The 26080-nt window shown below is 45.8% G+C and overlaps 1 protein-coding gene across 10 annotated transcripts in view; it reads left to right on the top strand.

The window, feature by feature from the left end:
* The window catches only part of KMT2C (lysine methyltransferase 2C), a 440610-nt gene that overhangs the window by 58169 nt on the left and 356361 nt on the right, over nucleotides 1-26080 (top strand). For all 10 annotated transcript variants that reach the window (XM_075315430.1, XM_075315433.1, XM_075315425.1 and 7 more), the window contains 2 exons: nucleotides 7190-7278; nucleotides 25504-25642. In XM_075315430.1, coding sequence (XP_075171545.1) covers nucleotides 7190-7278; nucleotides 25504-25642 — 228 coding nt within the window. The remainder of the gene's footprint in view (nucleotides 1-7189; nucleotides 7279-25503; nucleotides 25643-26080) is intronic.

Below are 26080 nucleotides of genomic sequence, written 5' to 3'. Positions count from 1 at the left end.
TTCGCCCGTTGTCTGTGCTCTGGCTATATCCGCAGAGTAGTGACGTCACCACTGTACTGAACTGTACAAATGTACACTTTAAGGGGTTAGAAATAAAAAGGGACATACGCGGGGCCACTCTAAATGTATTCATTAAAATCCATAAATGTTGGTTATAAGATGTGCAGAAATTGCACTCACCTTATTGCAAGTTGGATCAAACCCATAGATCTCTTATGATCAATCTCCATAATCTCCGTCCCAATCTGCTGCTCACCAGGATTTGATGCACCGTGAATCACCTCCGTCCAAGGATTACAGGAAAACAGTCATTTAAAATGCCTTCAAATCCTTCAAATCCAAAAAGGTGGCGCTGATCTCCAAATATATTATAACAGAAGTTTTGTTTGGCTAATGAAAGATATATACAACGCGTTTCGGCTAAAAATGTTCAACAAGATAACCTCCTTCAGGTAAAATAACAGCCAAATAAAACTTCTTCTGTTATATTTGGAGATCAGCGCTACCTTTTTGGATTTGAAGGCTTTTTAAAGGGAAGGTATCGTCAAAAAAAAAAAAATAATAATAATAACTGAAAAAATGTAAAGTAATAATGTTTAAATGTTTTGTTTAAATATTATTTTTTTTTTTAATTGTGCAAAATATAAAAAAAAAAATTAAAAAGTTTGATGTTTTCCACTGTTAAACACTAGGGGGAGCAGCTTCTGAAATCCTACTGAATTTCCACTGTATAAAAAGCTCAGATTACAGCCTGCTGTAAAGTGGGCGGAGTCTGCTCTCCTGTGTGTGATGACACGCCTCCCCCCTCCTAATCTGAGTGTTTACAACAGATAACAGAGAATGACATGTAGGGACACAATGCAGAGCCATTTTCCTGGTGACCAGAAATGTCTAAAGTGTCACCAAGGACAGCAGGAGTATCACACAGGAGAGGATTAGATACACAGCTCAGCAGACAGTATCACACAGGATAGGATTAGATACACGGCTCAGCAGACAGCATCACAAAGGATAGGATTAGATACACAGCTGTGCAGACAGTATCACACCGGACATGATTAGATACACAGCTCAGCAGACAGTATGACACGACAGGATTGAATACACGGCTCTGCAGACTGTATCACACAGGATAGGATTAGATACACAGCCGTGCAGACCATATCACACAGCAGAGGATTAGATACACAGCTTTGCAGACATCACACAGGAGAGGATTAGATACACAGCTCAGCAGACAGTATCACCCAGGATAGGATTAGATACCCAGCTCAGCAGACAGTATCACACAGGATAGGATTAGATACACGGCTCAGCAGACAGCATCACCCAGGACAGGATTAGATACACGGCTCAGCAGACAGTATCACACAGGATAGGATTAGATACACAGCTCAGCAGACAGTATCACACAGGAGAGAATTAGATACACAGCTCTGCAGACAGTATCACACAGGATAGGATTAGATACACAGCTGTGCAGACAGTATCACACAGGATAGGATTAGATACACGGCTCAGCAGACAGCATCACCCAGGACAGGATTAAATACACGGCTCAGCAGACAGTATCACACAGGATAGGATTAGATACACAGCTGTGCAGACAGTATCACAGGATAGGATTAGATACACAGCTGTGCAGACAGTATCACACAGGAGAGGATTAGATACACAGCTGTGCAGACAGTATCACACAGGAGAGGATTAGATACACGGCTCAGCAGACAGTATCACACAGGATAGGATTAGATACACGGCTCAGCAGACAGCATCACCCAGGACAGGATTAGATACACGGCTCAGCAGACAGAATCACAAAGGATAGGATTAGATACACAGCTGTGCAGACAGTATCACACCGGACATGATTAGATACACAGCTCAGCAGACAGTATGACACGACAGGATTGGATACACGGCTCTGCAGACAGTATCACACAGGATAGGATTAGATACACAGCCGTGCAGACCATATCACACAGCAGAGGATTAGATACACAGCTTTGCAGACATCACACAGGATAGGATTAGATACACAGCTGAGCAGACAGTATCACACGATAGGATTAGATACACAGCCCTGCAGACAGTATAAGGCTATGTGCGCACAGTGCGTTTTTCGCGGCGTTTTTGCGTGTTTTTCGGGTGCGTTTTTGGCCTCAAAACTGCAGGACTTTGCTTCCCCAGCAAAGTCTATGAGTTTTCATTTTTGCTGTCCGCACACATCTGTTTTTTTTACCTGCGTTTTTGAGTTAAAAAAAAAAAAAAATGGACATGTCAGTTCTTTCCTGCGTTTTTCCCCCATGCAATGCATTGGAAAAACGCAGCCAAAAACGCACCAAATCGCGGCAAAAACGCATGCGTTTTTTTATGCGTTTTTTCGACGCAGGTGCGTTTTTGTGCATTTTTAGCGGCCAAAAACGCACAAAAACGCAGCGTCAAAAAGACGCAGTGTGCGAACCTAGCCTAACAAAGGATAGGATTAAATACACAGCTCAGCAGACAGTATCACACAACATAGGATTAGATACACAGCCCTGCAGACAGTATTACACGATAGGATTAGATACCCAGCTCAGCAGACAGTATCACACAGGAGAGGATTAGATACACAGCTCAGCAGACAGTATCACACAACATAGGATTAGATACACAGCCGTACAGACAGTATCACACAGGAGAGGATTAGATACACGGCTCAGCAGACAGTATCACACAACATAGGATTAGATACACAGCCGTACAGACAGTATCACACAGGAGAGGATTAGATACACGGCTCAGCAGACAGTATCACACAGGAGAGGATTAGATACACGGCTCAGCAGACAGAATCACAAAGGATAGGATTAGATACACAGCTCAGCAGACAGTATCACACGACAGGATTAGATACACAGCCGTACAGACAGTATCACACAGGAGAGGATTAGATACACGGCTCAGCAGACAGTATCACACAGGAGAGGATTAGATACACGGCTCAGCAGACAGTATCACACGATAGGATTAGATATCCCTGCAGACAGTATCACCGGTACACACACAGGTACTCACGCACGCACACACACACACACAATCACCCCTTATGGGGACCTTGTTCCCCACCACACACACACACACCTTTCACATCATTCCTCCCTGTGACCTCCGGTGGGCGCTCCAGGCAGCTGTGCTGCATGCCATCCTCCCCTGTGTCCGGCCGACATTTCACACATCCGATCGCATACACTCACACATCCGATCGCATACACTCACACACACACACATACTCACGATATCGCACATACCTATACAATCGCGCGCACACACTCACAACATCCGGAGATATCACATGCTTCCCATGTGATCCTCTCGCAGGTCCTGGAAGCTCACTGCACAGCATCGCAAGCGCCGACACACACTCACAATCACCCCTGATGGGGACCTTGTGACACACACACACACACACACACACACACACACACACACACACACACACACACACACACACACACACACACACACACATACAGCAGCGGCGGGCAGAGCTGGGGGAGCTGCGGCAGCGGGCAGAGCGGGGACTCTGGAGAACGGAGGGAGGGGGGTGTCATTGGAGACGGTAACGGCGGGGGGGAGGGGCGGCGTCAGTAGCTGGGGCAGAGCAGGGGCTGGGGAGAATGGAGGGTGGGATGTCATTGGAGACAGTAACGAGGGGAGGGGAGGCGGCCTGTACTCACACATCCTGGTGGGTGACAGGGGTAAAGTGGAGCAAACAGCACACGCTGTGAGCTCCACAATAATGGCGCTGTCTCCTCCCTCTGTTGTGTTCTGTACAGCCCAGGGGGCGCGTCCAGGTCACAGCAGACGCCCACTGTAACGTATGGCATGGGGTCGGAGCCCGACTATCAGAGTCTATGCACAGGGGCTGCCATAAAGGAAGGAGTTACTGTCGTTACACACACAGCAAATCCAGCATGGCCGCCCCCTGTGCCTCCAGTAAAATAAGAATTACATAAAAACTAAATAAGCTGCGATTTTCATTTTGTATTAGAAATACTTGATTACATAATCACTATTTTTAATACAAAAATAAAAAAACGCGATACCTTCCCTTTAAGCATTTTAAATGAGTGTACTGAGCTGTCAGAGAGCACAGACAGCGGGACAGTGATGAGAAGCAGCGCTCCCTCTCATCAGCGCTTTCAAATGTAATGGCATCTGTGATCTGTGATGCCATTTCATTTGAACTTGTGATCCTGAGCAGGGGGCCCGGAGCTGGTGGTGACACCGCGGGCAGCCGCCACCAGGCCCCTCCACCCATCATGGGCCCCACAGCAGTGGCATGGGAGGTTACAGGGAGAGTACGGAATGTGAAGGGGTGCGGGGGAGGGGGACTCCGGCGCACTGTACCTGCCCAGCAGGGCGGCTACATGACCGCTACATGGGCTCCTGCCCCGGTCGACGTGACATTACAGGAAGTGGCAAAATCCCAGCAGGAGAGGTCACATGACCGCTCTGAGCCTGGGGAGAGGGGCTGACGGCAGGGTAGGTAGGTACTATCTACTTACCTGCCCCAATGTAGCCCAATACTGAAATAATAAAAAAAACAAAACAAAATAACCCGGATAACCCCTTTAACTTTTTTTTGCTTCTATGTAGCCTAATTGTTGTTGTTGTTGTTGTTATTATTATTTATAGCGCCATTTATTCCATCGCGCTTTACAAGTGAAAGAGGGTATACGTACAACAATCATTAACCGTACATAACAGACTGGTATAGGAGGAGAGAGGACCCTGCCCGCGAGGGCTCATAGTCTACAGGGGATGGGTGATGGTACAATAGGTGAGGACAGAGCTGGTTCATGCTCTTGTGGGCAAAGCGCATGTTTGGTATCATTTGCTATTCGGATTAGCAATAATTCATGTTAAATGAGTGATCTAAGATGCAATTCCTGAACTACAAGAAAAATGTTTCTAGAAAACCTTGGTGCCAGCCGTCATTAATGTCAAAGTAAGGCTTGTGTCAGCCAGACAGGTTTTTTTTTTTTTTTCAGATGAGGAGGTGATGGAGAAAAAAAAATGTCTCCCATCTTCTCCATTGTGTCAGTGTGCGGAAATCAGACTGTACTCTAGATGTAATCCAAGTAGTGGGGTCCAATGATTTCCAGGGACTCATTGACTTGCATGGCCAAGTGCGATCTGATAATTCGATCCAACTAGGATGTACTGACATTTCTTTCCTTGGACCTGCACAGCTCAAGGCAAGAAATCAGATGTGCTCTGCCCCATAGAAGAACATTTGTCTAAGTGCAAGCTGATATTTCGTCAGATCGTACTCTGACCGAAAATATAACGGTGTAAGTGAGCCCTAACGGTAGTGGGACGAGGCTCTGTTCACATTTACATCGGGGTTATACATTGTGAAGCATCTTGGCTCTTCCTTGCAAAATGTATTATTTTGACTAGACTACAATCTTTGCCTAATCTCACATGTTATTGCTCCAAGTTATCATAATCCTGACTTAATTCCAAATGCTGACCATTTTTTAATATGCAATGCTTTTAAGGTGATTGATCATGTGAAGATATAACTCCAATTACAAGCGGCTAGGAAACTGCTAATTTTATATCATTTAGCCACCTATTTCATAATATTTTGTCACCACTTAGGGGCGCTGAGGAGCTTACTGCATTCTGTATTGTTTAGCTCAATGTATGTAACATATACAGTAATCTCCCCCTAGTGGTGGCAGCTATATTATCTAACCCTTAAAGGGAACTTGTCACCAGGATTTGTCCCTGATAAGCTGTGGCCAGCATCAGTGAGCTTTTACATACATGATTCTAGAATACTGTATATAAGTGCCCAGGCCACGCTCTATAATGTAAAAAAAAATACCTTATTATACTCACCTGGGGGGGGGCGTTCAGGTCTGATGGGTATCCCTGGTCTAGGTCTAGCGCCTTCTATAGTCTTTCCATCGCGTCCTCCTTCTCAGCTCCGTGTGGATGACGCGTCCTACGTCATCCACACAGAGGCGTCGATGGCACTCCTGCGCATGCTCAATTTGATCTGCCCTGCTTAAGGCAGATCAAATTATGGTAGTGCGCATGCGCAAACAGTCTTTGACCTTTCCTCGCGACTGCGCATTACAATGTTTTATCTGTGCTGGCATCAGAATATGGGGACCCTGTGCCGATTGCTTTATTTATTCATTTATTTTTATACCACCATACTGACCCGCAGACACTTGCACTACTTTCCCCGACAACTGTCCGTCCTAGCGCCTGTGTTCGGTTGCAGTCAGCTGCCACTCAGGGTGGGGACGCTTCTAACTGCATCCAATTACACGCAACGGTGGGCTGGCAAAACAGTGAATATTCAATGTGGGTTAGTCTGCTCCAGAAGGGAATGCGTAACCTGGAAGCAGCTTGCCGCCATGACACAACCTCAGTGAGTACAGCGTGCGCGCTCCTACCCCCCCTATCCCTTCTAGCAACATTTTTACCCTATCCCTTCTAGCAACATTTTTAATCTCCCGATTCTGGTCCCCATAGACTTATATGGGTCTTGAATTCTGGAGTGTACCTGGGTTTTTTTTTTTTTTGTTTTTTGTTTTTTTTTAAATTTAGGAGGGACTAGCTGGTCCTGATGTTTTGTGAGTTTGACCAGCTCCACACATAAGGCTTTCAAGTGATGTAATACTTGTTACCATAGAAACAAAAAAAATTCACAAAGCCAAAGACTTACCAGCAGCCCCTCGTATAAATTGTCACATTTTTCACATAAAAAACGTGATGTTAAGAACTGAGCTTTCTCTTTGAGTAGTGTAGACGCTGTGTTTATTCTTGATTTCTATGTATGTAGCGCCATCATATTCCATAGCACTTTCCAGACATTCTCATTCTTTGTGACTTGTGCATGTTGTCTCTCTTCTGGATATCGGAGTCTGTATCCGGTCAGCTCCATTGGAGATTAGTTAATACATGCTGGACACATCGAACGCTTTTCAAATCATTGATGCAAAGGAGTAAAACGTGATTCATCCATGATTTGCTGATTCATGTTTGTGTTTACCGTTCTGGTCGTATGGATCAGTGAATCCGAAGACTGTGACATACTAGTAATTTTTCTAAATTTCACATCTTAGTCGTGCAGAATAATCCGTGCACCTGTTTCATTGGAGTCGTATTTTTTTTCTAGGCCTCGGAGTAGAGGGAAGACTGCTTTGGAGGATGAAGATAGCATGGATGGACTGGAGGCAGCAGAACCAGAAAACTCTGCCGACACAGGTTTGTTGCCCAATTGCAAATTAACAGTTGTACTAGAAAACTCCCATCCTATCAAATACCTGTAACCGTCCATATATTTTTATAAGAACCGTACGTTCCTTTCATTAGAACAGTGTAAGCCATATTGTCCTTTAGATTTGTATTTCTATGGATTGTACGCTGGTGAGTAGGACCCTCGCACCTCCTGTAACTGTAGAACTGTCACTGTATGTCTTTATTCTGCACATGGTCCCGCTTAATTATAAAGTGCTGTGGAATATGTTGGTGCTATATAAATAATATACTGAACAAATATAAACGCAACAGTTTTTTTTTTGTTTTTTCTCACATTTTTCATGAGCTGAACTCAAAGATCTAAGACTTTTTCTATGGACACAAAATACCTTTCTCTCGAATGTTCAGAAAATTGTCGTAGGCTATGTGCCCATGGGGAAAGTGTCCTGTGGATATATCCACAGGAGCTCCCAGAAAACCGCAGCACAACTTTGTCTGTCTGTTTTGTGCTGCAAATGTATTGCGGAATTTCCTTTGGATATGCTGCGGGCATTCTGCATTGAGGATACAGTACCATGGCTTCTGCACTGCATCCTCAATACAGAACAAGTGCTGGAGTGATCGGGTAGTTCATACTTACCTCCATCACGCAGCACTTCACTTTCTGGCTGTGTCTGTCTGCACTGTGCAGGAGAAGGTGGGCGGGCCTGAACTAGCTCTGGCTGTCACATGACCGGAGCTTGTGCAGGCCCCGCCCACCTCCTGTTCCTGGATACTCTGCATCGGAGGAAGTGACTCTGGTGTCTTCAATCAAGGCAGGTAAGTATAGGATCTCGCTGAAAAATCCACAGGAATAATTGACATGCAGCAGATTTTTCCGCAGGGAAATCCGCAATAATTCCGCTGCGGGAAAAAAATGCAGCATGGGCACAGCACTTCCAAAATGCCATAGAAATTGCTGGGGACTCCCTGTACTTAGGATTTTTGAGAAACCCGCAGAATTTCAAGAAAAAAAAAAATTGCAGCAAATTCCGCAGCGTTGGCACATAGTATTTTTGATCAGTATGTTTATGCCAAAACCAGTAGTGTCTCCAAAACACAGAACAGGTGTCAATCTTTTAATTACGTACCAAAAAGATTTGTCAACTCGCCAAACTTGCTTATATATCCAGTGCACGGAAGCCATTAGTGCCATTGGGGAATGTAGAGGAGGAAGGAAGGTATCCAGCACTTGGTTCCTCTAAAAAATAATTTTTTATTTCACAACATATTTAAAACTTGAAAAGGAAATAAAAAAAAAAAAAAATTCCATTGTTAAAAGCTGTAGTACAAGTGGACACCATATTTTTCGTTTTATAAGACGCACTGGATTATAAGACGCACCCCAAATTTAGAGTTAAAAAAAGGTGTAAAAAAAAATTAAAATAAAATGGGGTCAGTCTTAAACTCCAGTGTTGTCTTACCGGAGGGGGCCGGCAGCGGAGCGGGGTCACAGGAGGCAGAGGCTGTGCTGGCAGTGTCAGCGAGTGAGTGGTGGCAGCAGCAAGTCAGTTGTGGCAGGGAAAGCTGGGTTGGTTGAGTGGTGGAGCAGGCCGGTGCAGCGAGAGTTTCAGTCTGTCAGCGGTGTGTGCCCGCACAGACAGGCAGCCGGCACGGGCAGGCACCCGGCCGCCCGCGTGCACGGGCAGGCACCCGGCCGCCCGCGTGCACGGGCAGGCACCCGGCCGCCCGCGTGCACGGGCAGGCACCCGGCCGCCCGCGTGCACGGGCAGGCACCCGGCCGCCCGCGTGCACGGGCAGGCACCCGGCCGCCCGCGTGCACGGGCAGGCACCCGGCCGCCCGCGTGCACGGGCAGGCACCTTTCCACCATAGATCCGAAGAATAAGAATGCTACAGGTTTCAGAAAATTTTTGTAACCCCGTAGATAAAAGTAAACCTATATATGTTTGGTGTCTTCAAACTCGTACTGACTTGAGACATCACACCAACACATCAGTTTCATCATATAATGAACATGGTAAATAAAATATCCCAAAAACTACTGTGCGATCACACTTCTTTTGCAGTTTTTCCGCACTTGAATTTTTTTTGCTGTTTTCCAGTACACGATATGGTAAAACTTATAGTTTCATTTAAAAGTACAGCTCGTCCCGCAAAAAACAGGCCCTCATATCGCAAGATTGACGGAAAAATAAAAATGTTACGGCTCTCGACAGAAGGGGAGCAAAAACAAAAAAAGTAAAATGTTAAATATCCCAAGGGTAAAGCGGTTGAGATGCTGATTAGTAAGCATAATTATTGCACAGGTGTGCCTTAGGTTGGCTACAATAAAAGGCCACTCTAAAATGTGCAGTTTAATTAACAGCTCAATGCCATAGATGTCGCAAGTTTTGAAGCAGCGTGCACTTGGCATGCTGACTGCAGGAATGTCCACCAGAGCTGTTGCCTGTGAATTGAATGTGCCATAAGCCATCTCCAAAGGCATTTCAGAGTATGTCCAGCCACAGACCATGTGTAACCACACCAGCCCAGCATCTTTACCTCTAAGATCATCTGAGACCAGCCATCCGGACAGCTGCTGCAAAAGTCAGTTTGCATATCCTAAGAATTTCAGCAAAACTGTCGGAAACCGTTTCGGGGAAGCTCATCTGCTGCTCCTCATCCTCATCAAGGTCTCCACCTGACTGCAGTTAAGGGCCATAACCGACTTGAGTGGGCAAATGCTCACATTCGATGGCGTCTGCCACGTTGAAGAGATGTTCTCTTCATGGATGAATCCCATATTTCACTGTGCAGGGCAGATGGCAGACTGCCAAATGGTGGTCACACCAGATATTGGCTGTTATTCTGTCCTCGTTCCCGGACTACCCAATACTGTAAAACTGCTCATCTTAGAGTGGCCTTTTATTGTGTCCAGCGTAAGGCACCTCTGTGCAATAATCATATACCACACCTGTAAGGAGGATGCATTATGTTGGCAAGTGAGAAGTGCTCACTAAGGCTGGTGTCCCACTTGCGATTGTTTCACGTGTATCACACCGTGAAACTCGCGTGAATCACCCATCATGGACTCGCACTGCTCTCGGGAGCGTCCCATCTGCATAGAGATGCATGCACCCGACCCGCTCCTGTGAGAAGAGTGTAAGTCCGTGACAGGTGATGCACCGCGAAACTCGCGTCAGATACACGCGAAACAATCGCAAGTGGGACACCGGCCTAACACAAATCTAGATAGATTTTTGAATAATATTTGAGTGAAAAAGACCTTACGTGTAAATAGAAAGTCTTAGATTTTTGGGTTCAGCTCATGATAAATGGGAGCAAAAACATTAAAGGGAACCTGTCAGCAGAAATTTTGCAATAAACCTAAGATTCCCCCTCTGCAGCTCCTGGGCTGCATTCTGGAAAGGTTCCTGTTGCTATTGTGCCCCCTTTGAGACCTAAATAAATACTTTATAAAGTCTTACCTTTTTGTATGTAAATGTTTTTTTATGGTCACGGGCGGGCTGTCTTGCGTCCGTTATTCGCCTCCTGCCGCTTTACGCCGTCCCCCATTGCTAATTTCCATACATGAGGACGTCGCCCAGTGCTCCCGAGGTCTCGTGCATGCCCAATGGCACTATCGCGGGACAGCACTGTGTAAAGCGTGACCGCTGGGGAGGTGATTGTGCAGGCGCGAGATTATGGGTGGTGCTGTGATTGTCATCAGCAGCGTCATCCAAGTACCCGCCCATAATCTCGTGCCCGCGCTATTCCCTCTGCCTTCACAGTTATGCGCAAGCGCTGGCCATATGAACCCACATCACCTATTACCGCAGGCACGAGATTATGGGCGGGCTCACCAGCGGTCACGCTTTACACAGTGCTGTCCCGCAATAGTGCCACTGGGCATGCGCGAGACCTCGGGAGCACTGGGCGGCATCCTCATGTATGGAAATTAGCAATGGGGGACGGCGTAAAGCGGCAGGAGGCGAATAACGGACGCAAGACAGCCCGCCCCGTGACCATAAAAAAACATTTACATACAAAAAGGTAAGACTTTATAAAGTATTTATTTAGGTCTCAAAGGGGGCACAATAACAGGAACCTTTCTAGAATGCAGCCCACGAGCTGCAGAGGGGGAATCTTTTAGGTTTAGTGCAAAATTTCTGCTGACAGGTTCCCTTTAAAGCAAATATCACAATTTTGCTCTTAATTTTGTTTTTGAACTCACTAATAAAATGTACTTCGTTACCCATTACTGGACACCCCTCCTTAGTGGGTCCATGGAGGTGAAAAAAGGAGCAGTGGTGCTTCCCTGTAGTCTGTGCTGCGTCCTCTGCGGAGATCGTCACCCAGCAGGGTCGGCACGATGCTGGAGCGCTCACATATTGTCCAAGTGGAAGTGTATGTCACCTGCACAGTGTTGATCCTTGCAGACCAGCTGGAGACACAGCGCTAGCTAGAGGAATACCAGACTGGGAGGTTAATGGGAATTTTTTTTTTCACCTCCCTAAAATCATAATTCTAATAGTGGCTGCCTGCATTCTCCTGTCAGTGGCTCCAGCACTTACAATCCACTTCCTGCAACAAGTGTAGAGACCCAAATAATGCAGATTCTCCATCTTCCTGGATATATTTAATAGCTCTGTAATGTGTGTAGGCTGCTAGTATCGTATTCTTTTTTCACTTCATATTTCTGCATCAAAACTGCCAGCTACTGAAAAAACACTTTTGATTGCTGATCAGTGAGGGGGTTATGTATGAAGCCCATCTTGTGGTTTAATTTCAACTTATTCTTATTTAAGAAAAAACAATTTTTTTTTTTTTTTTCATGACCATAAGGCTAGTTTCACACTTGCGTTGGACGGGATCCATAGCATTGCGTTGTGTGACACATGCAACGGATGCGTTGCATATAGTGGCACAACGCAATGCTACCAATCGTACAAAATAACAGAGCTTTTTTTTTCTTCTTTTCTTCTTACAGTTTACCGGCAGCCGACTATTGTGAACGATCAGCTGATCGCTCTTAATAGCCGGCGGCCGAGCGCCCTGACATGCCGGCGGCCGAGCGCTCAGCTGAGTGCCCTGACATGCCGGCGGCCGAGCGCTCAGCTGAGTGCCCTGACATGCCGGCGACCGAGCGCTCAGCTGAGCGCCCTGACATGCCGGCGGATCAGGTGAGCGCCCTGACATGCCGGCGGATCAGGTGAGCGCCCTGACATGCCGGCGGATCAGCTGAGCGCCCTGACATGCCGGCGGATCAGCTGAGCGCCCTGACATGCCGGCGGATCAGCTGAGCGCCCTGACATGCCGGCGGATCAGCTGAGCGCCCTGACATGCCGGCGGCCGAGCGCTCAGCTGGGTGCCCTGACATGCCGGCGGCCGAGCGCTCAGCTGAACGTTCGGCCACTGAGAAATAAAATAAAGTTTGTGGAAAAAAAAAAAAAAAAGAGCATGCGCAGTGAAAATTAAAGGTTTCCGCTTCTCAAAACAACGTTACATGCAGCGTTCCATCCGCCCGACGCTCACTGACGGTCAGCGTCAAAACAACTGATGCGGGGCGGATGCAATGCAAGACCATCCGTTGCTATCCGTAGCTAATAGAAGTCTATGAGGAATATAACGGTTTCCTGTAACGGTTACCGTAATTCCTCAAGGCTGCGGATAGCAACGGATCCCGTCCAACGCAAGTGTTAAACTAGCCTAAGGGTGACAATACAGTTTTGTGAATCAGCCCTAACTGCAAGAACAGCATGGCATAAACCACACTCCGCTTTACCTGGAATTGTCACAGTTTTGTGCTTTCACTTTTTGGCAGTGTAGCTTGTACAGGTGAAGTATATATATAGAGTGATTCATAAAGACCGGTAATTCTCTTACCAGTCTTGATGAGGGGGCATGTTGGAGCGGACTCTTCCGATTCAATAGATGCACACTTCCTAATGACTCGGCCAAGGTGCATAGTGCTGTGCGCATCGCCACAAATTTTTCTTCAGTCTGTGCTGGATTAATGCCCTGTGCGCACTGGAAAAAGGATATTTCTCAAGAAATTTCTTAAGAAATTTCTTGAGAGTGAAGGATTAGCGCACCTGCGGTAAAAGGTACCAATAACGCACCGGTCCGTTTTTTGTGCGCTTTTGGTGCGTTGTTTTTTTTTTTTTCAGGTTGGTCCCCGCGTTTTTTAATGTTTTAACTGCAATAAATATACCGTATTTTTCGGACCATAAGACGCACTTCCCCCCCCCCCCCCAAATGTTGGGGGAAAGTGGGGGGTGCGTCTTATGGTCTGAATACAGGGCTGCGAGGAATGAGGGTGCTGCGGTGGAGCGGGTCATCAGGGGCATGAGCAGGATTTAGCAGCCTGCCGTGACCACGTGGACCCGCTCATTTAATATGCACGCCCATCATCCCGCCCATAATCTCTCAGCGCTGAAGCCGGCACGGACAGGTGGGCGGGATGATGGGCGGGGGATAAAGAGCCGGCCCGCATGATCACCCCGGAGTGATAATGTGCGGCTGTATTCACTGCTCCCCGCGCATCATAATCAGCGCGGGGTGCAGTGAATCAGTACACATTACTCACCGTTCCCCTGCAGCACCGCGATCTCCTCCTGTCTCCTCCGGTCAGCTGACTTGCGTGGAGACTAGCGCCGCGCACAGCGATGACGTCATCGCTGTGCACACGTGTCCACACGGGACAGACAGGAGGAGATCGCGTATGCTGCAGGGGAACGGGGACGGCTCCACTCAGCGGCGCTGCCGCTTACATAGACGGTAAGAGGAGCGGTGCTGCAGGGAGTGAGGTGAGGTAAGGTGAGTATGAACGTTTTTTTTTTATGTGCCACAGGATGCGGCCATACACCAGGATGATGGGGGTATATGAGCAGGATAGGGGTTTGTTATGAGCAGCCTGGGGAGTATGTGAGCAGCCTGGGGAGTATTTGAGCAGGACATTACCCCATAAGTGTCAGCAGCGGATCCTCGCCCCATAAGTGTGTCATGACCACATTTTTTGCTTAAAATTTTATTTTCCCATTTTCCTCCTCTAAAATCAGGGTGCGTCTTATGGTCAGGTGCATCTTATAGTCCGAAAAATACGGTAAATAGATAGATGGATAGACAGATGGATAAATAGCTAGAAAGATGAATAGATAGTGGATAGATAGAAAGATGGATAGATGAATAAATATAGATAGATAGATAGATAATGGATAGATGGATAGAAAGATAATCGATAGATAATCAATAGATAGAGGACAAATCAATCAAGAGAGTCCCTGTGAGGACACACTTGCAGTTCTCGCGAGTGGTAATGTGTTCATATTACCGACTGTGAGAAATGACCTGTAGTTACCCCTGCAGCATCGCTCACTGAACGAGGCTGCATTGAGTATGTGTCAGATGCGGCTGGATGCAAGCGTCGTGGGACCTCTGTGGATTACGTCGGAGCTGTGTCTTTGGGAGGGCTAATAAAGTGGTGAAAGAGGGGGCTTATTTGTTATTTTATTTAAAATAAAGTATTTTTGGTGTGTGTGCTTGTTTATTCACTTTACACGTTAATCATGGAAGCTGTCTCATAGACGCTGCCATGATTAAGCTAAGGCTATGTGCGCACGTTGCATACAGTCACTGCAGAAATTTCTGCAGCGATCTGAAGAGCACACGTGCGCTTCAAATCGCTGCAGAAAATGTCCGTAGAGAAAAAAAAAAAGCCGATTCCATGCGCTCTGCCTGCAGCTCCTGCCATAGACAGAGCAGGAGCTGCCGGCAAAGCGCACGGAAGAAGTGACATGTCACTTCTTGAACGCAGCGCTTCGGGCAGCAGCCGAAGCGCTGCGCTCCAAGACGCCACGTGCGCACGGCTCCTGCACAATCTCCATAGATTGTGCAGGGGACGCAGGACGCATGCAGTTACGCTGCGCTACAAAGGGCAGCGTAACTGCATGAATTACGCACACGTGCGCACATAGTCTAAGACTTAAGGTACCGTCACACATAACGAGATCGCTAGCGAGATCGCTAGCGAGTCACGGTTTCTGTGACGCAGTAGCGATCCCATTAGTGATCTAGTTATGTGTGACACCTACCAGCGATCAGGCCCCTGCTGTAAGGTCGCCGGTCATTGCAGAATGGTCCAGACCATTTTCTTCAAAGGCGATGTCCTGCTGGGCAGGACACATCGCTGTGTTTGACACTGTGTGACAGGGTCACAGTGACTGCCGAGATCGTTATACAGGTCGCTACTGCTAACTGTATCGTTCCTGCTTCGTTGGTAAGGTCTGACTGTGTGACATCTCACCATCGACTTACCAGCGATCCCTATCAGGTCGCATCGTTTTTGGGATCACTGATAAGTCGTTGTGTGTGACTGGGCCTTTAGTGGCAGCTATGCGCTGCTATTAACTCGTTATTACCCCGATTGCCACCGCATCACTGCAATCGGGAAGAGCCGCTAACACGTTGGGACTGTCACATAATGGATGCGACATTCTCGGGGCAGCGGCGGCATGATATTCTTCGCTGCGGGAGGGGGGCATTAACCCTGGCCCTCGCCCTCCCCAGCCTGAGAATACCGGACCTCCGCTGTGTGTTTACCTTGGCTGGACGGTAAAGATACGGCGGAGCCCACGGTTTTTTTTTTTCCGTTTTTTTTATTTTTAATATGTACGTTTGATTTCTATGTGCATTGCATATGTCTGTCTGTGTGTGATGTGTGTGTATTTACTCTGCTCAATTTCCTCTTCCTCTCCTAATGACATCTCTCCCCTGCAAAACGCAGGCAGTGATGAACATTATGTCCCGAAAAACGCAAAATAACGCAGGAAAATGCACATCACTTGCTACCTGCGTTATTCCCTGCTGTATTTCATGATTACATTACAGTCAATGGAGTGAATAACTCGGATGCCTGCAGAAAAGTGACATGCTCTTTCTTTTTCTCAAGAAAATCTACAGAAAGAATAGGTTTTGCTGGGGAATGTCTGCAGAAAGGTTACAACCATTTTCTCAAGAAATTTGTGCAGCAAAAAAAGCGGGTAAATACGCAGTGTGCACACAGGGCCTTAGATTTGTGGCATAATGAATGTCACTGCTCGTCATGAATTGGATCACACACCATCCCGCCTCAGTTCCACCCACTTTGTTGCAGCTGGGGCGAGATTAACCTTAAAATTGTGACTTTTCCAAGCTTTGCTTTTTTTGCCAGAAATCTGGCAATATCTTTGAGTCACTCTCATAGATTGAACATGTAAAGCTCCTTAACACTATGTGGCTTACCCATTATTTAAAAGAAATCTATCAGCCAGTTTTGCTACCTCATCTGATAGCAGAATAATGTAGGAAAAAAACTGATTCCAATGATGTATCACTTAGTTTACAAGGTGCAGCAGTTCTGACAGAGTTTTTAGATTTAGCATGCAGCAGAATTTAGCGAGGTACACCGCTAACCCCAGACTCTCTATGTACAATGTCTATTGACAGTGAGCTACTAATCACCGGAAGTAACAGGGTTGGTCTAGAACTCGTACTGGTGTAGATGATGTAGACCAAACAATGATCAAACATTAGGCCAGCAGGGAATAATGGGAGATTTCATCTGGGAAACTAGCAGAGCTTTAAAGGGAATCTGTCAGGTGCAATATGCACCCAGAACCGCGAGCAGTTCTGGGTGCATATTGCTAACAGGGTGGATTGATTTAAATCACGCCGATTTAAATCATGATTTAAATCACGATTTAAATCAAAAGATTTTTTTCTATTTAAATCGGATCGATTTAAATCATGATTTTAATCATGATTTAAATCACTGATTTAAATCAAAAGGGTTTTTTTTAATATAAATCACGATTAAAATGAGAAGTGAGAGCAGTGTGCATGTGCGCCCATAGTTACACGGACGAAACTAGGGGCAACGATCTAACGCCAGGGTGAGGGGGGGACCCCAAAGTAAGTAAAAATCTTTTTTGTTTTACTATATGGCAATAGGTAGGTGTTTAAAAGCAGCATGTCTTAATTGTATAAACTATTAATAGCCTCCACATTTTGTTCATACTGCCCCTTTAATTCCACACTTCTAGCTTGGTTTCAGTTTTGGTTTAGTTTCTTTTTCCCTGCATTCAGTTGACATGCCCAAACTTGTTGGATAGTCAGCAGTACTTGGCTCAGGCTGTAGTAACATCAGCAGTGCTTGGCTCAGGCTGTAGTAACAATCAAACTTCATAAGTGATCTGTGTGAGCCATGGCAGCAGGTCGTAAGAGAGACCCTATTTGGGTTCATTCTGTTGATATGCCAGCAGCAGATCTTGGAAAGAAAGGTGCAAGAGCAAAGTGCAAATACTGTCAAAAGGATATCCAAGGACTTGTTTGCCGTTTGAAATCACATTATGAAAACTGCAACCAGAAGGGAAATGAAGATGTTGATAGTGATACAACTAATGTCAATGAACCCCCACAGCTTCTTATGCACCAGGAGCCTAGTACTAGTGGTAAGTCTGGCAATTAATTTACAACCTATTTTTTTTAACAGACATTTTACTGGGATGGTTAAAGTCTATGAAAAGAAAAATTTCTAGCACTGGTAGTTCTGGAGTATAGAATACTAACCATGACATTGTGGCAACTGTGCTGAAATTGAAGTGTGAATCTGCACCATTTCAAAAATACATGTTTGCAGATAACGTCGTTAATGAACTAAAACCACTGGACTGGTGGAAGTCGCAATCACTTGTTCTTCCAGCAAAGATAATAAATCTAGCTACTCAGCTACTGACTGCATCGGCTTCATCCGCAGGAGTAGAGAGATTGTTTTCTTCATTTGGTTTTGTGCACACAACAGTCCGAAACCGCTTAGGAACTGCTAAAGCAGGACAACTGGTTTTCCTATTAAAAGTCCTAAATAAACAGTAGGCTTAAAGGACTGATGTATTCACTGAAGATGTTTGCTTACTTCAAACGTTAGAGATAGGCTATTGTTAAAAAGTACTTACTCTCTGTAGTTCAATTCTGAGTGTTTAATAGTGCAAATAAAAATTATTAGGTTTCATAATCAACTGTTTTAATATTTTTATTTGTGTAAAACAATTAGATTTGCAACAAGACAAAGTTTTGCTTGTGTACAACTTGATTAAAAAATCTGATTTAAATCAAATGATTTAAATCAAAAAAATCTGATTTTTTTGATTTTTTTAAAAAAATCAAGATTTTTATCCACCCTGATTGCTAATCCCTGCCTAAGGGTCCTGTTACACGTATCGACGTTCCAGCGATCCCGACAACGAATCGACCTGGTCAGGATCGCTGGTACGACGCTATATGGTCGCTAGTGAGCTGACAAACATGCAGATCTAATTAACAGCAACGATGCTGCAATCCGTATAATGACCTCGGTGGTCGTTGGGACCCTGTCACACAACAGCTATTCTGACGACTCAGACCTCGATAGATGCGTAGTGTCTCCACCCAGGCGTGCCAATGAGTTCGCTTGTCGTTGTTATGGCGTCAAACACAGCGATGCATTCTGCCCAGCGGGACACCAACGCTCAAAATATGAACCAGGACGTTCAGGTATGATCGGTGATATCGCAGCGGGGGGCCGGTCACTGCTATGTGTCACACGTAGCAAGATCGCTTACGAGGTTGCTGTTGCATCACAAAACCTGTGATGTTTCAGCGATCTCGTTAACGACATCGCTATGTGTAAGGGGGCCTTAACAGTCCATGTATATATTGGTATAGATAAAGAGATCTTTAGTGAAAGTATTTCTAAAGATCCTTTATTATATGCTAATGAGGCCAGGGAGTAGTCGCAAGAGTGTTTATTCCCCTGACTATCCAGCTCACATAGCATGTTAGTACGCCCACAGGGGTATAATAACATGCTAATGAATGTGCAGCTTCACCGCACATACCTCATTCTTCATGGCAGCCGGCGGAGGATGTTTGCGCATGATCCAAAGTCCCCTGGACTTAGTATCATGTGCACTAAATTGATGCAAGGTTTCAGCTTCCCGGCTTCAATGAGGTATAGTGCGCATGACCGGAAGTCCCAGGGACTCCAGATCATGTGCAGTTGAGTATGTGCGGCGAAGCTGCGCATTCATTAACATGTTAGTACGCCCACAAGGGTGTGCTAACATGCTATGTAGGCCGGCTAGCCAGGGGAACTCCCTTGCGACTAGTCCCTGGCTTCCTTAACATATAAGAAACTATCTTTAGAAATACTGTATTTTTCGCATTATAAGACGCACTTTTGTTCCTCCAAATTTTGGGGGGAAAGTAGGGGGTGCGTCTTATAATCCGAATATACGGATTATATACTGCAGGGCCCAGGGGGGAGGTGGGGGCAGCTCTGGAGTGGTGCTGGGGGCTTAGGCAGGCTGGTGGAGACTGCAGGAGGCAGCGGGAGATCTCCTGCTCCCATTCATATAATATGCACTGCCGCTGTCCATCACCGTGGTGCTCAAACCGCACCGCGGTGATGAGCTGGGGTAGCAGCGCATATTATGTGCCTGCGGCCCCCTTTGATGGCACATGCCCCCCCCTCCCCCCGTGTTAGATATGGCCCACATGTTGCTGCCTATCCTAAAATAAAAAAGCTTTACTTACCTCCTCCAGCACTGATCTACCGGTATCTCCCCGGTCTCCCTGCCGCCGCTGTGATCCGGCATGCAGAGATGATGTCACTCTGCTGTGCCGATCACATGACCGGCACAGAGAAGCAGGAAGTGGAGGCGCTCAGCAGCACGGAGGGAGACATGAGGGAGGACCGGGCTGGAGAAGGCAAGTAAAGAGTTTTTTAGTTTACTATGGGCAGCAGCATGGGGGCCATATCAAATACAGGGGGACGTGTGCCATCCATGGAGGGCCGTGGGCAGCACAGGGGGATATGTGCCATCCATAGGGGTCCATGGGCAGCACAGGGGGACGTGTGCCATCTATCTGAGACCTGTCCCAGCTGTAGGGGACTTGTGCCAGCAATAGGGGACGTGTGCCAGCACAGGTTGACATGTGCCAGCAATAGGGGACGTGTGCCAGCACAGGGTGACATGTGCCATAAATAGGGGATGGGTGCCAGCACAGGGTGACATGTGCCATCAATGGGGGACATGTGGCATCACTGGGGTACGTGTGCTAGCACAAGGGGGCTATATTCAATATAAGGGGTCCATATCCAGATTAAGGGAGCTAATTTTAGGATGGGGGCTATGAGGGACATATACCCTATATGATTTGTCAGACGGACACTGGCATAAGACGGACTCCATTTAACATTAAAAAAAAGTTTTCTCTTTTCCTTCACCAAATTTGGGGGTGCGTCTTATAATCAGAAAAATACGGTACTTTTTTTTTTTTTTTAAAGATCTGTTTATTTATGCTACTAGATACATGGACAGTTAGGCAGGAATTAGTAATATGCACCCAGAGTTGCTTGTGGTTCTGGGTACATATTGCACCTGACAGGTTCCCTTTAAATGCAGCTGGAGCCTGGTATTATACAATAATGCGTTTGCATTGCATGGTTGTCATTTTAGTTGCTAGAACTTTTTTTTTTTTATTTTCTATGGTAATAGCTGGACAACTTTCAGTAGTAAGTTAAGTTCACATTTTCCAGGTATCATACTTTTTTTTTTTTTTAACCTTGAAGGATACTTTTTTTCCTCTTCTTTCCCTCCACGTTGTTTCCAGAGACTTAGCCATATGAATGCTTTTTTTTGCCTGATGAGTGGTAGTTTTGAATGATACTATTCATGTTACCATATACTATACTGAAACAGTGGGAAAAAAATTCTAATGGGATGAAATGGTTAAATTAAAAAATTAGATCTGCAATCCTGCTATTTTTGGGACTTTTGCCTTTTCATTTATTATGCAGAAAAAAAGGACCCAACAATATGGACGAGTTAAGGCTACTTTCACACATCCGGTTTTTGCTCTGCGGCACAATACGGCGCTCTGCAGAAAAAAGCGCAACCGTTTTTTTTGCCGCCGGTTGCGTTTTTTTTTCATAGACTTACATTAGTGCCGTATTGTGCCGCATGGGCTTGCGTTCAGTCCGGTTTTTGCCGCATGCGGCAGATTTAGCCGATGCCGCGGCCGGATGGAACGTTCCCTGGTACGTTTTTTGCTCCGGCAAAAAAACCGCATCTGGCCGCTGCGGCGCATTTTTTAATGCATGCCTATGGACGCCGGATGCGGCACGATTCGGAAATAAACGCATCCGGCCGCCGCATGCGGTTTCTTCCACTGCGCATGCTCAGTAGCGGGCTGCAAACGGAAAAAAACGGACGGGCCGCATGTAAAAACTTATGCAAAGGATGCAGTGTTTTTGCCGCATCCGTTGCATAGGTTTCACAGCCGGATTGAGCCGCACCGCTCAAACCGGATGTGTGAAAGTAACCTAAGGGAAACAAAACTGATGAGATTTTTGATATTTAGAGTTTATTGGTTAAAATTTAAATAATATATTAACTCGTTGAGACCTGTAACTTTACTTTTTCTTCTGTTCATAGAACTATGCAAGTACTTGTTTATTTTTGCCCTGGGCTCATATTTTCATTGATACCATCTTGGAGTACTTAAGACATTTTGATCACTTTTTATTGTTTATTTTTTTTTTTTCCCATCCCCTTAAGGACGAAGCCAATTTTGACCTTAATGACCAGGCCAAATTTTAGAAGTCTAACCACTGTCACTTTATGAATTACGAGGGGCTGCTGATAAATCTTTGGCTTATGATCATTTTTTGTTTCTCTGGTAATGAATGTTACATCACATGAAAGCCTTATGTGTCTAATATATCTTTTCAAGCTTTTGTGTTTGTTGCTTATGGCAACAGTGTTCTACGCATGCGGGAAAACAAAACGGCGGAGTCTAATGCGATATTCACAGCAACTGAGAGCAAAGGAGTGATAAAATTCTTGTTTCTGCAAGGAAAGTACGCAAAGGATATTCATGGTGATATGTTGCAGACATTGGGGATCAATGCCCTTCATATTCCACAGTGAAGAACTGGGGTGCCAAAGTTAAAACAGGCCACTTCAGCACCAATGATGAGGAACGTCCTGGACGACAGAGAGTGGTTGTATTTCCAAAGATCGTCGATGCTGTGCACAACCTCATACTGGAGAATCGATGAATTTCAGCTAAAGCAATAGCAGATCTCATGGGGATTTCCCATGTACACATTTGTGCCCATGATCAGGGCTCGGGCCGCTGCGGACTTTAGCTGTGCTCTGCCCACAGAGATCATTCGTCTCTGCAGCATAAATTGACATGCTGTGGCTCAGGAACCACATCACGTATCAGGTTATGCTGCAGAGAAAAGAAGCACAGTGGGCAAGGGGTTGACTTTTTTCTTTCCCATCTGATATGTCAGAAGGAAGACAAATCGGAAAAGGAGGATGATTGCAGCAGGCGCACAACTCACGTGCCCGCCATTTTAGATAATCGGGAAGAAGAGGGGGGTCCGGGCAGGACATTTCTCTTCCATCTGACATGCTTGATCATATCAAATGGGAGAGAAATCATTGTTTTACCTGTGCTGCATTCACTTTTACATGATCACCATTATTTGATGTATAATGGGACTGGTAAAACCGACCCGAATCGTGACGACGCTGGGAGGGGGGGGGGGGGGGGGGGGCTTTACCCTTTTTTCTGAGTGCTGTTAAAAAGCGGCACTGAGGAATAAGGCCCCTTTTTTACTGCCACCGTTAAAAGGCGTATTTGCGGTCGTTAAGGATTAATGGTTTTAGATAATATAATATATTTTGATATGACTTTTTCAGACGCAGTTATACCAAATATGTATTTAAAGGGAACCAACCAACTGGATTTTACTATATAAAGTAAAGACCGTGCCATATTGGCACTATGATACTTTATCCAAGCATACCGGTTATAGAAAGATTGGATGCTTGGTTGCAAGAATATCTATAATCAAAGTTATAGAAATGCACTGCACCTTTGATTGATGTGCAGTGGTGCGGGCCTTTGTGTGTGAGGTGCTCGCTGTAAAGTCAGCAATGGCCTCTCTCTCTCTCTCTATCTCTCTCTATATCTCTCTCTCTATCTCTCTATCTCTCTCTCTCTATCTCTCTCTCTCTATATCTCTCTCTCTCTATATCTCTCTCTCTCTATATCTCTCTCTATATCTCTCTCTCTCTATCTCTCTCTCTCTCTCTCTCTCTCTCTCTCTATATCTCTCTCTCTATCTCTCTCTCTATCTCTCTCTCTCTATATCTCTCTCTCTCTATATCTCTCTCTCTCTATATCTCTCTCTATATCTCTCTCTCTCTATCTCTCTCTCTCTATCTCTCTCTCTATCTCTCTCTCTCTATCTCTTGCTATCTCTCGCTATCTCTCGCGAGAGAGAGATATGAAAAGTTTATCTGTTTAGTTCTTTTTCGAGGGCCTGGACCTGTCCTCTTGCTTGTACTATATACCGTATATTGAGACAATCATGTCATTTAAACGACTCAGAAAAATTCACAGCTGGCTCTAAATGGTTAGCAGCAGAGATCAGAGTATGCTCTGTTCTGTACAGATACTAGCTATATAATGCTACTTTCACACATCAGGTTTTTTCCATCAGGCACAATCCGGAAAAAAACGGGTAAAACGGATCCGGTACCGCATCCGTTTTATCCCCATAGATTTGCATTGTTACCGGATTGTGCCTGATGGCTTTGCGTTGCATCCGTTTTTTTCCGGATGCGGCAAAATTAATTAAAGCGGCGGCCGGAGGCCACGTATCTTGTAACGTTTTTTTGTCCGGCAAAATAAACGCATTGCGCTGGATCTGGCGCGATACGGCGTGTTTTACAATGGAAGCCTATGGACGCCGGATCCGGAGTAATGCGGCAAAAAACGGATGCGGCTGCCGGATCAGTTTTTGTAAACTGAGCATGCTCCAATGTTTTGGAAAAAAACGGAACCAGCAAAAAAAAAACCGGACAAATGAATGCAAAAATGGATGCAACACTGATCCAACTGATCCGTTTTTTTACGCATCCGGCATAACTGATCCGTTAAACTGATCCGGTGGATACGGTTTTTACATTTTTTGCCAAATCTGTTGGATCAGGAAAAAAAAGGATTGTGCCTGAATGCAGAAAACTGATGTGTGAAAGTAGCCTAACCCAGCCAATATCTGTTACATATACAGCGGGCTCCGCTCCTGAAGTTGCTCCTTTCAGCCCTGTGCAACCTCTGTCAAAAATGTTGAGGAGTTCTTTTTGTATCCATCGTGGAAGCTCCTGACACACCACAGGTATCCCTTGATTAGCTATTTGGTGCATTCTGTGCCAGTAGGCTACTTTCACACATCCGGTTTGAGCCCTGCGGCTCAATCCGGCTGTGAAAACTATGCAACGGATGCGGTGAAAACACCGCATCCTTTGCATACGTTTTTACATGCGGCAGGTCCGTTTTTTTCCGGTTGCGGCATGCTACTGAGCATGCGCAGTGGAAAATACCGCATGCGGCGGCCGGATGCGGTTTTTTCCGCATCGCGCCGCATCCGGCCTCCATAGGGATGCATTGAAAAATGCGCCGCAGCGGCCGGATGCGGCGCGATGCGGTGTTTTTTGCCGGAGCAAAAAACGTTGCAGGGTACGTTCGATCCGGCCGCCGCATCGGCTAAATCTGCCGCATGCGGCAAAAACCGGACCGAACGCAAGCCCCTACGGCACAATGCGGCACTAATGTAAGTCAATGCAAAAAAAAAACCGCAATCGGCGTTACAAAAGCCGGTTGCGGTTTTTCTGCAGAACGCCGTATTGTGCCGCAGAGCAAAAATCCGGATGTGTGAAAGTACCCTAAGAGGACTATTTTTTTCCTTTACTGTATAGAGTAACATCAGTGTTGAGGTCTTTCTTCAAAAGGGACACGTCAGTAAAAACACAAATTGTGTATGTAAGAGTCAATGACTGGTTTCTTTCTTTTGTCTGCATACAAATGAGTGTACATCGGGGACCCACCCTCATAAGGGGGCATACGTAATGTCCACATGTTCTAAAAGGCCTTCTTGATGATATATACAGTACTGATGTAGGATCAGACGGAGGCACCGGCAGGTCCCATTCTCACTAGTATTGAATTCATAGATGATTTTAATAGCACCTTACAGTATCTTCAGAAATCTTTTATATTGGTCTTTTCATTAATTTGTTTCCTTAGCTATGAATTATAGTGTATTCTTCTTTCTGTACATATTGTCAATCCATGAATCTGCTCTCTTTTTCTAGATATTAAAGAGCAATCTGTGGAGGAGTGTGTCCAGACTGAGGTGACGGACGCTGCACAACTAACGCCCGTTCTTCAGCGTTCTCCATCCGAAGAGTCCGAGCCCTCCACCGTCTCCGTGGGAGTGGAAGCCAAAAGCAGGTCCGTACCTACTGCGCAGCCTGGTGCTGAGTCAGGCCTGGGGGAAGGGCATGTGTGGACGTGAATAGTGCTGAAGAGGATGCTGGGAGTGGGGATGAGTTGTGAAGCGTTAGCAGCTGCCAAACTCGATCTTGGATGTCTTAATTAGTGCAAGATGGGGACAGAGGCTGATGCATCCCACGCGCTCCTCTTTAGTTAACATTTGTATGAGGGATTTTTGGAGATTGAAACCTGTAAAACAGTTTTTGTTCTCACTCCAGACACTTCCTTCAGATGCAGAGTAGTCTTCTTTTACTATTGTATGCAGTGATTGTCCCTGAATGAAGGTGGGAGTTTCTCTGGAGATTATCTGGTTGACCTGATAACCTAGTGAACCTGCTTGTAGAATAAAGCCGCTTTGGCTAGAGATGGAGTGACCGTAAATGTCCTGATGTAAGA

The sequence above is a fragment of the Anomaloglossus baeobatrachus genome, chromosome 6, assembly GCF_048569485.1.
Source record: "Anomaloglossus baeobatrachus isolate aAnoBae1 chromosome 6, aAnoBae1.hap1, whole genome shotgun sequence".
Classification (NCBI taxonomy): Eukaryota; Metazoa; Chordata; class Amphibia; order Anura; family Aromobatidae; genus Anomaloglossus; species Anomaloglossus baeobatrachus.
The sequence above is the reverse complement of the archived record's forward strand: the minus strand, read 5'-3'. Positions and strand labels throughout refer to the sequence as shown.